General features: G+C 41.1%; 1 protein-coding gene across 4 annotated transcripts in view; it reads left to right on the top strand.

The window, feature by feature from the left end:
* Positions 1–13,266, top strand: part of atp8a2 (ATPase phospholipid transporting 8A2) — a 498,882-nt gene that overhangs the window by 393,578 nt on the left and 92,038 nt on the right. For all 4 annotated transcript variants that reach the window (XM_048533131.2, XM_048533132.2, XM_059646682.1 and 1 more), the window contains 2 exons: positions 6,754–6,828; positions 9,728–9,850. In XM_048533131.2, coding sequence (XP_048389088.1) covers positions 6,754–6,828; positions 9,728–9,850 — 198 coding nt within the window. The remainder of the gene's footprint in view (positions 1–6,753; positions 6,829–9,727; positions 9,851–13,266) is intronic.

Here is a 13,266-nt window from a genome sequence, read left to right as displayed (position 1 = left end):
CCATTCCACCAGCATCCACATTCAGAAGAACATCTGACGCCATTTCCGTCACCTCCAGCAAGATGCCACCACCGGACACACATTCCCTTCCCCTCCTTTGTCTGCCTTCTGCAGGGACTGTTCCCTCTGGGACACCCTGGTCTGTACTTGCTTCACCCCCAACACTTGCCCCACAGTCCTATGGCACTTTGCCCTGTAACTGGCGAAGGTGCAACACCTACACATTTACCTCCTCCCTCCCCAGAATCCAAGGGCCCAAACATACCTTTCAGATGAAGCAACACTACACCTGCATTTCCAATAATCTAGTCTACTGCATTTGCTGCTCACAATGTGGTCTCCTCTACACTGGGGAAACCAAGCATAGACTTGGCGACTGCTTTGCAGAACATCTACGTTCTGTTTGCAAAAAAGACCCTGAACTACCTGTCGCCTGCCACTTCAATGCACCACCTTGCTCCCTGACCAACATCTCTGTCTCTGGCTTGCTGCAGTGTTCCAGTGAAGCCCAACACAAGTTGGAGGAACAACACCTCATTTTCCGCTTGGGGACCCTACAGCCCTCAGGACTCAATATTGAGTTCAATAATTTTAGGGCCTAAACTCTCCCATGTCCCAGGCCCCCACCCCATACATCAGGCCTTTTTACCACATAGCCTGCCATACACACCCCCCTGTTGTTAGTCAATAACAGTCCTCATTAACAACTGCTCACCCTCCAGGACTAATCGTTAGTAGCTCCTCTGTCTGTCCAACTCTCTTTCTCTGTCTTTAGGCTCTGTCTATTGTTTAATCCCTACCCCACCCACACCCCTATTTTCTGCATATAAACTGATGTTTTCCCAGCCACCATCCGTCCTGAGGAAGGGTCACCGGACATGAAACGTTAACTCTGTTTTCTCCTTCACAGATGCTGCCAGACCTGTTGAGCCTTTCCAGCAACTTTGTTTTTGTTCTTGATTTACAGCATCTGCAGTTCTTTTGGTTTTTATTTTGCATTTATATATTGCCTTCGATATAGAAAATGCATCATAAAAACTTATAAACAAAGAAATTAGCTAAATGAGAAATTAGGCAAAGTTATAGGAACCTTCATCAAAAAATAGGTTTTGAGGAATGTTTAAAGTTAAAGGGAGAAGTGCAGAGGTAATTAAAGGAGGACAATCAGAGGCTATATCAAGATTGCTGAAGGCTTTGTCACTAACCATTAAGTGAGTTAAGAGAGGAGAATGTACAAACTAAAGCAAGAATTACAAGAAAGAAAAACATCTGGTAAACTGCATGAGCTGCAGAGATTATTTTAGAACAGGCCATATTAGAAACATGAATTGACTGAAGAAGAGCCAGCCAAGTTGAGGCAAGAGTTGTAGACAAAGGTATATACTGGCTGAGTTTTAGGCCATTTGGTTTAAACAGGTTAAAATGGGGGAGGGCGCAGGGGAGGTTATTAAAGTTTCCACAGTAAGTAATAGGACAGAGAGTATGGAAAAGGTCAGGAATCTAGCTTCAGGGACTACTATGAGAAGGGGGAGGAGTGATGGTCAACGCAGAGCTGAGGGCATTATTCTTAAATATGTATATGTATTTAAATATATGCAGAATAAGAAACAAGATTAATGGGCTTGTAGAGCAGATTAAAACTCGCAGCCACAATGTTATACGCATCGCAGAGACATGGCTGCATTGAGATCAAGACTGGGAACTAAATATCAGAAACGATGGGCAGAGTGGACAGTATTGCCTTGTTAGTGAGAAATCAAATTGATAAGAAGAAGTGATATAGGGTCAGAAGGCATACCTACTGTGTGGGTAGAATTGAGGAACTGCAAAGGAAAAAGGACCCTAATAGAGGGCGTTGTATATACAGGCCCCTAGCAGTATCAGGATGTGGTGAAGAAAATAGATCAAGTGATAGAAAAGGCATGTTAGAAAGACACTGTTACAATAATAATGGGGGGACTTCTATATGCAGGTGATCTGGGAAAATCAGATTAGTAGCCGATTCCAAGAAAAAGGGAATGTCTACAAGCTGTGTTTTTTGGTACAGCCCACTGGAAAACAGGCAATTCTAGATTTGGTGATGTGTACTGTGGCAGACTTTATCATGGAGCTGAAGCTGAAGGAACCCTTAAGGGACAATGACCATAACAGAATTCGCCCTGCAGTTTGAGACAGTGAAGCAAGAATCAGATATAATGATATTAAAATTGGGTAAAAGTAACTACAAAAACATAAGGGAAGAGTTTGATTGGAAGGGGAGCTAGGAGGGAAGATGGTAGAGCAAGACTGGCAGGAATTCTTGGAGATAATTCAAAAAGCAGAGCAGAAATACATCCCAAGGAAGAAGTAGTATGATAGGAGAGAATGAGGCAATCATGGCTAACAAGGGAAGTCTAAGGCAGCATAAAAGCAAAATAAAAAACATGCAATGTGGTGAAGATTAATGGGAAGCAAAAAGAATGGAAATCCTTTAAAACCCAGCAGAATACAACTGAAAAAGCAATGGGGTGGGGCTGGGTGAGAAGGTGGTGACTAGCCAGTGACTAGTGAAGTTTCACAGATGTCAGTATTGGGACGACAACTGTTCATGTTATACGTAAATGACCTGGACAAAGGAACTGAGGGCATTATTGCTAAGTTTGCAGATGACAAAAAGATAGTTGGAGTGTTGGGGGAGTGAGGAGGCTGCAGAAGGATTTGAACAGGCTAGGAGAGTGGGCAAAGAAATGGCAGGTGGAATACAACGTGGGAAAGTGTGAGGTTATGCACTTTGGTCAGAAGAATGCGGGCGTAGACTTTTTTTAAATGGGGAAAAGCTATAGAAATATCAAGCACAAAGGAATTTAGATCCTCTCCAACTCAACATTCAGGTTCACTTGGCAGTTGGAAGGCCAATGCAACATTAGTATTCATTTTGAAAAGGCTAGAACACGAGCAAGGATGTACTGCTGAGGTGTATAGGGCTCTGGTCAGACCGAATTTGGAATATTCTGAGCGGTTTTGGACCCTGTATCTAAGGAAGGATATGCTACGCTTGTAGGGAGTCCGAAGGAGGTTCACAAAAGTGATCCCAGGAAGGAAGGGCTCCTGGGAGGAGCAGATGACAACCGTGAATCTGTTCTCGATGGAGTTTAGAAGGATGCGGGAGGATCTGATCAAAACTTGCAGAACACTGAGAGGCATGGATTGAGTGGATGTGGAGATGATGTTTTCAGTAGCGGGAGAGACTAGGACGTGAGGGCACAGCCTTAGAGTGAAGGGACAAGCCGTCAGAATGGAGATGAGGACTAATTTCTTCAGCCAGCAAATAGTGAATCTGTGGAACTCATTGCTGTGGAGGGCTATTGAGGCCAAATCTTTGGGAGTCTTTAAGACAGGTTCTTGATTAGTAAGGAGATCAAGGGTTACGGACCATGCTCAAATGGTGGAGCAGGCTCAGTAGGCTGAGTGGCCTAATTCCGCTCCTATATCTTATGGTCTTGTTATTGTAGGTCAACTACTAGGCCAATGAAGACATTTGAGAAGAAGATAATTATAATTACAATTGCTGAGAAAACAATAGAAACCTCTAAGGGAACATTGGCTTATTCCAAATTATCTCATCAGCCCTTTGACTCTTCTCTGCTATTAAGTGCTAAAAGAGGAGAAACTCTTTGCTCTAATGGGCGTATAGCTCCTAAAATTCAAACTATATTCATTGTTCAACAACGTGCTGACTTTTTTGTGCTATCTGAAATAGCCGAGCAGCCACCAAATTAGATCCAACCACCAAAAAGTCTGATAAAATAAATTAAGCTAGATTCACCATCTGACATCAACCAAGGCACCGAAATCAACCATGGCATGCACCTGTCAATGCTGCAAAGTCATTACTAACATAAGGGACCTGTACCTAAGGTGGGAGATTAGCCTCAGATTAGCCTAGTAATAACATGATATAATCATATTCATGGAATTATTCCGGATAGATAATGCCCTTGATGTCACCATCACTATCCTAGGCTTTGACTTGTTTCACTGTCAAGATATACCCACAGAGGCGGTGGCACAGTGGAATACAAAGAGGAGGAGTTAACATGGAGTCCTCAACATTGACTCCAGCCTCAATGATACCAGGTCAGATGTTGGTAAAGAAACCACTTGCTGATGAAATAAAGGAGGGAATGCCAGAGGCATCAATTGATCTCTACCCAGTATGGCATTCAAGTCCCAGCGTGGAGGCCTCGTGCCATCATAGAGGTCTTCTTCAATGGCTTCTGTGTATTTGAGCAACCCAGCATAAAGATCTCATCTCAGTGTGGAGGGGCAGTTTTGGCCCACCCCTGGATTGTGATTTCACCCTGATTTTCCACCCCAAACTCCAGAGCTATTCATTGAACTGTGATGAACTTTTATCTTTTGGTTAGTATTATTTTTGACTTCTGTCATAAATTTCGGTGTAGCGACTTATAAAACTTTTCGCTTATCTGTTTTTATAAAATCATGTGACAATAAATTGCATTTCATTCTACCTAAAAAGAATATGCTATCAACCGGATGAAGGTGCAACACAGGATAAATTGCATGCAATTAGCACAAGCAGCATATGGTAATAAAGTTACTGTAATCTCAGAGGACCCCTCTGTCATTAGAGAAAAACAGACAATTGGTAAGTTCAACCTGAGGCTCATCATGCCACAGGCAAGGAACGAAGTTGAGAAGGCAGAACTTTCATAGTAGCATGTGCAGGAATTGAACCTTCAATGTAGATGTTATTGTGTGTAGCAAAGCAGACACCATCAGCCTTCTCTCCATCATCAGCATAGACATTGATCATGTTGTAATCAATGTTCTCGGGTAGCTTTTCACAAACTGAAGCTCAATTTGAGCTCTGCCATGCCATGGTCATTCATTCTTTGAAATCATCGCAGCTTTGCACATGTAGTAACAGCCCTTGACGTCAAGGCAGCATTTGACTTTAGTGTAGCAAAACTGGAGTAATTGGGAATTGAGGGGAAAATTCTGAGTCATACTGAGCACAAAGGATGGCAGTGGTTGTTGGAGGTCATAGATGTTTACAGCATTGAAGGAGGCTGTTCAGCTCACCATGACCATCCTGATCAACGAAGAGCTGACTACACTAATCCCATTTTCTAGCACTTGGCCCGCAGCCCTGGAAGCTAAGGCAATGCAGCGATTAAACTTCTCAAGTCTAATCTTTCTTTAACAAACCCATACTGACTATCCCTGTTTAATTCCTGTCTTTCCAAGTCAGATATGTTCTGCCCCTCAGAATTCATTTTACTATCTTCTCCAACACTGAGGTTAGGCTGGCTGGCCTATAATTCCCTGGTTCGTCTATCCCTCCTGTCATTTAATAATGGGGAAATTTAGCAGTCGTCCATCCTCTGATATCAGTTACTTGAGAGGATTTGAAACTTACTTATGAACATCCTTCATCAGCCTGGGATACACCTCATCCAGGCCTGCATACACACAAATTTTAAAAGTCAACACATTCTTAGGTTTAGAGTATGAATAGCAAGTTTGTTTGTTTCTTAGTTATGGCGTCTTGCCTACAGAAGGTAAATTGCACTTTTTCTCTCTGATATCTAACTAAATGACGTAATAAGTTGTTTCTAACCAAAGTATTTCAGTCTTGGGACTATTCAGCAGTAGATATTAAACAGTGATAACTCATTCTAGTTGTCTATGAGGTTGAAATTCAGCACTTCAAGACATTGAACACCAAATCTCAGTCTTAGCCACACAAGTAAGCAATCTCACTAAGCCTAATAGATATACGCATTTCAATTTTTAAAATTCCAATTTGATTAGTTTTTACATAATGCTAGCTGTTTGTAATGAAAAAGATTTGTATTTACATAGCACGTTTTACATCTTTGGGATATTTCAAGTTCTTCAAAACCAATTGACTACTTCTAATGACTAGTCACTCTTTGGACCAACAAACAGAAACCAATTGGTGTAACATAAACAGAAAATGGAATAATTAATATAAATACTATATTTAGATGATGTTGATTGAATGAATCTGAATGCTAACCATGAAACTGAGGGGCTCTGTAGTCCTGCAATTTTTTATGCCAACTTGATTTTCTTTACGTTCTCAGTGAACAAACGATGATAATCGTGACCATCCAAATTCTCTGGAGGGGTAGTATCAGAGATAATGGGAACTGCAGATGCTGGAGATTCCAAGATAATAAAATGTGAGGCTGGATGAACACAGCAGGCCAAGCAGCATCTCAGGAGCACAAAAGCTGACGTTTCGGGCCTAGACCCTTCATCAGAGAGCTCTCTGATGCCTCTCTGATGAAGGGTCTAGGCCCGAAACGTCAGCTTTTGTGCTCCTGAGATGCTGCTTGGCCTGCTGTGTTCATCCAGCCTCACATTTTATTATCTCTGGAGGGGTATGTCAGTTTCAATTTTTTTCTCTTTAAATGTCTAATGTTGCATAGGACTACCATGTCAGGGATATAATTTTCCATTCTTATTCCGTGGTTATTAGCCCATGCCTCTGAACATGATGATGTCCCATGCTAGGTGCGGTTCCACAGGAGTTGAACACCATTTAATGTAGGAAGCAGCAGTATTTCCTTTGAAGTTAATAACCTTTATTTAAAAAGAAGAAGGAAGAGCGTATGTTTTGCTCAGGAACATTCTCCTGTTTCCTAAACACCTTTCTTGCTGTTAATAGACAATTATTAATTCAATCTGGAATAAGTTGGTAATTTTATTTCTCTGTTGCAGCTTTGGTTTGCATTTGTCAATGGATTTTCAGGACAAATTCTCTTTGAGCGATGGTGTATTGGTCTCTACAATGTAGTAAGTACATCTGAACACTATATTAAGCTGTAGAACAATGTCAACTAAAATGTATTTGCTTTCGCTTGTCTCACTCAACTGCAATGAATTGGCCTACAACCCGTGTGCACCAAAACACAAACCTGGGCTAGATATTACGGGGTGCTGTCATCCATGCCCCCTTGGCTAAAAAGTCAATGGAGAACCTGTCTAGTGGAAGAATGGCTGAGAAGTAATCAATTGGCTATTAACAGGCTGAACGCAGACTCCTGTCCTCAGGGACTGGAAGTCCCATTTCGGAAAGCTGCTGGCGTTAACTCTGTGATCCCAGCAGCAACTCAGGCATAGAGGTAGTCACTGTTGTGAATAAAAGCCATCCACAATGGAGATCATTGCTGTAACTGGACACCAGGGTAGGTGGAGCGGGTCTTCACTGGGGTCAGGCTTGCAAGCCTCATTGAGACAGGGAGGGGGCCAAGTTTGTGAGGCCAGGGAGGAGGGTAAAGAGGAAATATGAATTTGGTGGTAGGAGAGGTGGATGCTTTCAATGTTGACAAAATAGTGATGGGATCAAGATAAGACCACTAATTCGGCACATAAGGGCCTTAATAAGGGATAATAGGCCACTCAATGTTTCTACCATCCCTTGCTGAAGTTCATATAGATGGGAGGCAGAGCACTAGGGTAGATATTAGGAAGGCTATCTGCCTTTAAACCTGCTTGAGGGGAGTGTAAAATCCAGCCCTTATGTGTAAATGAGTGTAGGAGAGCTAAAGAAAAACAGTGAAAATTTTATTTGCTTTTGATTGCACTTTAGCATCACGTTCTTGATCTTTGGGTACCCAGTGGGGAGCAGTATGAGCAAGTCAGTGGTCCTTCCTCATGGATCTGCTCCTGGGTCTGGCCAAGTTACCTGTTAACAGTTTCAGGCAGCAGGCTGTGGAAGGGGCTACAACTGCTGACTGTCTGCCTCTCTCCCTTTGTGCCTGGGTGTCATTGGAGATGGTGCACATTGTGTCCGCAAATGGTCTCGATGCCCTTAGAGAGAGGTGGGCATTGTAGTGGGTAGAGTGCTTTATCTCCCCCTACAGCTCCATTTTGATTTAGCCCCCTGTCCCTCTCCATACCTCTCCCTATAACTCCAGTTGTAGCCTAACCAGCATTTTATACAGTTCCAGCCTAACCTCCTTGCTCTTATGTTCTATCTCTCAGCTAATAAAAGCAGTGTCCGATCTGTCTTTTTAGCCACCTTTTCTACTTGCTCTCCTAACTCAAGGGATCTGTGTATATGCATACGAGGTCCCTCTGGTGTTCAGTATATTCCAGGCTCCTAACATTCACCTGCATAGCTATCCTCCTTGCTATTAGCCAATCTACCAATCTACCAACTTTTGTGTCATCCTCAAACTTATTGATTGTACCCCTGCACTTCTATTTACACCACAAATCGCAAGGGTCCCAACCCCTTCCATCCTCTGACACCTTACCTATAGCCAAAGTAGATTTAAAAATTATTGCCAGCATCCCTAATATCTCCTCCCTTGCCCGCCTGAACAGCCTAGAATGCATTTTATCTGGGCTTGCAGATTTATCCTTTATTATCCCTACTGTTTTGCTGTTCTCCTGCTCTTTATATATTTTAAAAAAATCTTTGTGTTTTCATTTGTTCTGTTCACCAATGCTTTCTCATGCATTGTCTTTGCTTTCTTAATTTCGTGGCTAAGTTCCCCCTGCACCTTTTATCCTCTTCTAGGCTGTCCACCATATTGAGCCCTTCATGCCTGCCGTAAGTTTCCCTAATTTGTCTCTTCATCCTAATCTCCATGTCCCATGAGAAGTCAAGGTTCTGTGCTCTTACGAGAATATACTTGCCCGGACTCTCGCAACTTTCTTCTTGAATGCCTCCCACTGCTGTAACACAGGTTTATCTGCACATAACTGCTTCCAGTCTGCTTGGGCCAAATTGTAACATACCTTCATAAAATTAGCCTTTACCCAGGTTAGAAATTTCATTCCTGGCCTATCCTTCTCCTTTTCCATAAGCATTCTAAATCTAACTGAGTTATGATCACTGTCTCCAATCTGATATACCATCCACCTGCCCAGGCTCATTTCCAAATATCAGGTCCTGAAATGCCCTAATCCCTTGTTGAGCTTCCTACGTACTGGCTAATAAGGTTCTACTGGATGCAATTTAAGAACTTTGCTCCTTCCCTATCTTGCATCCTAAAATTACCCTAGTTTGATGTTTGTTAGTTACAATTCCCTACCAGTTACTGCGTCATTATTCTTAGGCTGCTTTGAAATTTGTTTCAATATTTGATCCTGTCGCACTCCCTGACTGTTTGATGGTCTGTAGTACATGCCCAACGCTATGTTTCCCCCACTCCCTTCTATCCACCTCTATATCACATCTAAACGCATTCTAAATGGGAATATTGAACTAGGAAGCTTACCCATTTTTCAGCCAAGTTTTCATCAAAACTGTGATGTCATGCTTCCATGTACCTATCTGTGCTCTGTGTTTGTCTGTCTTATTCTTCTGGCTCCATGCATTAAAACATACTCAATTTAGTCTTGCTAAACTCACCTCTTTCTTATCTAGTCTGTTTCCTGTGCCTTCCAGACTCAATCATTTGTGTTTTAACTTCTCATTTCATCTCAGCTTTTCTCCTCTCTGAACTGCTTGCCACAATCCTGCCCCTGCCAATTTACGTAAAATGTACTACATAAATGCAGGATATTTTTCACTTTGGTATTTATAAAATATGTATCATGTATTGACTATATACTTAATCCTTAATTTCCTTGTCTATAGTAACTGGTCATGCAGAATTAGTAGTTTAGTATTGATAAAGTGTATGAAGCCTATGTAAATGTATCTTATTTATTCACCAAGTCTTTTCAAATTTCTCTGTAGATTTTCACAGCCTTACCTCCCTTCTCATTGGGTATTTTTGAAAGGACGTGTAGTCAAGAGAACATGCTACGATTTCCACAGCTTTATAAGATTACTCAAAATGCAGATTGCTTTAACACAAAGGTAAATATTACCATCCCCAGCACTATGTAAAATGCACAAGATGTCACTTTCAGTATTATGCTAAGAACTTACTTGTGCTACAAATTTTATTTTGGAATTAGGCGTTCCTTCAGGTTTGGGCCATTTTGTTATGGGAATTCAATACCCTATGCCTGAATGTGCCACCACATGCGTTTCTTTGACCTATGAAAGGCCTATTTGATTGTTTTCTGAATAGAGAAAGTCAAATTTCAATCAACAAGTTTGATTTTTTATTATATTAGAAATCACTAAAAATTGCAGAAGTATGAAATATTTATTTTGAAAAACTCCTGTAACCTAGAAATTAACAAAGCCCAAATGTTGTTTAATTTAAATTTTCTGGCTGGCATTCTCATTGGATAGAGTCAAAAATGTATTTTGCGAGATGAGTTCTTCTAATCAGGTACAGATTCTATATTGCATCTTGGCACAAACGTTGAGTTTCTTTATTTCTTTGTTAGTCATATTGTTTGAGGGTTAGACGTTGAAATCTTTCACAGTATTGATCTTTTAATAATAACGTGTTTAAGTAGTATTTAACAGAGACTTTGGAAAAGTTTTTGCTGAATCATAGGATATATTAGCTTGAATCTTTCACGGAGAAGCATTGATCATCAACTTGCTGCTCTACTCGAAAATTCTGCTGCCCAGTGTTGCTCTGTATTTCTTTCCCGTTTGTCCAAACCTAACTTCTCTGGAAATGCAGAGTGCAGCATCCCAAGAAAACCCCCATTACAATTGTGTAGACATGCAATGAAAGATGGGACACACCCCTTGTTTACTGCATTCCCTAACATATGAAGACTTGCACTTATTTGAATGTAAGTGAGTGTATGGGTGGGTAGGATGGCTGTTGGAGAACAGCATTTGCTCTTTTTTTTTAGCATGCCAATTGCCATGCACATGCACGCAGCCTAGAGGGAACATTTGTGGGGAGTGTGGCATGTGGGCAATTCTTGCTTGCATTGATATTTTCTAAGTGCCCCACAATAACTTGCTTACTGATAAATTACAGCACTCTTTCTGTCACACATGTTAAGCTGACTGGCGTACTTAACTGTACAAAACGCTAGTGCGGCCTCACTTGGAATATTGCGTACAGTTCTGGTCACCCCATTACAGGAAGGATGTGGAAGCATTGGAAAAGGTGCAGAGGAGATTTACCAGAATGTTGCCTGGTCTGGAGCACAGGCCTTATGAAGAAAGGCTGAGGGACTTGGGTCTGTTCTCATTGGAGAGAAGGAGGCTAAGAGGGGATTTAATAGAGATATACAAGATGATCAGAGGATTAGATAGGGTGGACAGTGAGAGTCTTTTTCCGAGGATGATGACGTCAGCTTGTACGAGGGGGCATAGCTACAAATTGAGGGGTGATAGATTTAAGACAGATGTTAGAGGCAGGTTCTTTACTCAGAGAGTGGTAAGGGCGCGGAACGCCCTGCCTGCCAATGTAGTTAACTCAACCACATTAGGGGCATTTAAATAGTCCTTGGATAAGCGTATAGATAATGATGGGATAGTGTAGGGGGAGGGGCTTTGATTAGTTCACAGGTCGGCGCAACATCGAGGGCCAAAGGGCCTGTTCTGCGCTGTATTGTTCTATGTTCTATGTTTCCTGCTTTCTGTCTCCCTCGCCTTGAATAGAGGAGTTACATTCACTTTCTTCCAATTTCTTGCAACCATTCCAGAATCTATACAGTTTTAAATGCATTCACTATCTCAGCAGTTATTTCTACTACAAACTTAACAGAAAGTCCATTTTGACCTGCTAAATTGCAAATTTTTAGTTCAAGTTACTCCTCAATACCCCTCCCTTGGTAGGTTTAATTGTTTTACATTGTTCCATACAGTTCACCTTGTATATTTATTTCTGGGACTTTATTTTTTAAATAAATGTCATTTTAACCTTTCTCAGAAGTGAATTGGAATGCAAGAATAAAGAGGTTTTGCTACTATTGTTTAGCATTCTGGGGAGACCACATTTGGAATACTGTGTGTGGTTTAGATATCAAAGCAGTGCAGCAGAGCTTCAATCGGTTGGTCCCTAGGATGTGATAACTCCTTTGATGAGATGCTCAGTTAATGGGCTGTTTGTTTTCTGAAATTTATAAGAATGAGAGAGGATCTTACTGAAACAAACAAGATTCTGAAGAAGCTTAATAGAGTGAATACAGAGAGATTGTTTCCTATATTCAAGGAATCTAAAATATAAGCATAGTCTCAGGATACGGACAGATCATTGAGGACTGAGGTGAGGAGAAATAACTTCAGTCAAAGATTTGTGAATCTTTGGAATTTTCTGCCCCAGGGGTCTGTCGATGTACAGTTGTTGAATACTTTTAAGGCTGGGACAGATAGATTTTTGAGCTGTCAAGGGATCTGGTGAACAGGCAGAAATGTTGACACCTGAGATGATCCGTGATTATACTAAATGGCAGAGCAAGCTCATTGGGGGGGCTATATGATCTAATCCTGCTACTAATTCTTGTATTCTCGTCTTGTAACAATCTGAACGAAGTATAATTCATTAAACCATGTGAAAGTAATGAAAATATGACATTTTTTCTGCAACATCTTATTCCAAACCTTTTTCACTACTGCAAAGGCAATTAATTAAACACTTCATTGCATCAGTTTCAGAATGTGATGCACCATGTTTATTGTAGTAACATTTCAGAATATCTGTACGCAGTGGTTCAAGAAGGCAGTCCACAACCACCGCTTCAAGGGCAGCTAGGGATAAATGGTGGCCCAACCAGGGACATGCACGTCCTGTGAATGAATTTTAAAAAATGCCCAGCATAACTGGAAGCTTTATTTTTCAGAGATTATTATTAACTATCAGTTTACCGTTGTACAATAGTACCTTCCTTCAATGGATACTTATAAGTCTCTTTCGGATTTAATTGAAATGTTGTTAATTATCTCTGGTAATTCCATGTGCGTTCTATTCCCAAGGTTGTGGGTGGGATTGGAGCATTTGAAGATGGGGCAGCGATAGAGAGAGGAGACATGGATTTGGGATCGGACAGTGTGTGGATGGAGAATTATTCCAATCCTTCCTGTTCTGAAAAGGATGTACTGATCTTGTATTCCTATACTCTCGAATGACCACCAAGTTCAAGTTGAATGATCTGCTTGGAATTGAAACTGATCAGCTTGATAATGGTTCTTCAGTACTACAAAACTGATCAAGTTAATCCGTCACAAGTTTACAGTCTGTTTTCACAGTTTTCAACTAAAAAGTAAGCCTTCTAGTACACTCATTGTCCACTAATATGAATCAAGTTTTGAAATATCCTCAGGCTCATTGCACAGTTGCAACTATTAATGTCTTTCAGTGGCATATAATTAAGGTCCAAGTACTGAACTGGATCAACTTAGCTTCAGTACAA

This window comes from Stegostoma tigrinum, chromosome 6 (assembly GCF_030684315.1).
Source record: "Stegostoma tigrinum isolate sSteTig4 chromosome 6, sSteTig4.hap1, whole genome shotgun sequence".
Classification (NCBI taxonomy): Eukaryota; Metazoa; Chordata; class Chondrichthyes; order Orectolobiformes; family Stegostomatidae; genus Stegostoma; species Stegostoma tigrinum.
The sequence above is the reverse complement of the archived record's forward strand: the minus strand, read 5'-3'. Positions and strand labels throughout refer to the sequence as shown.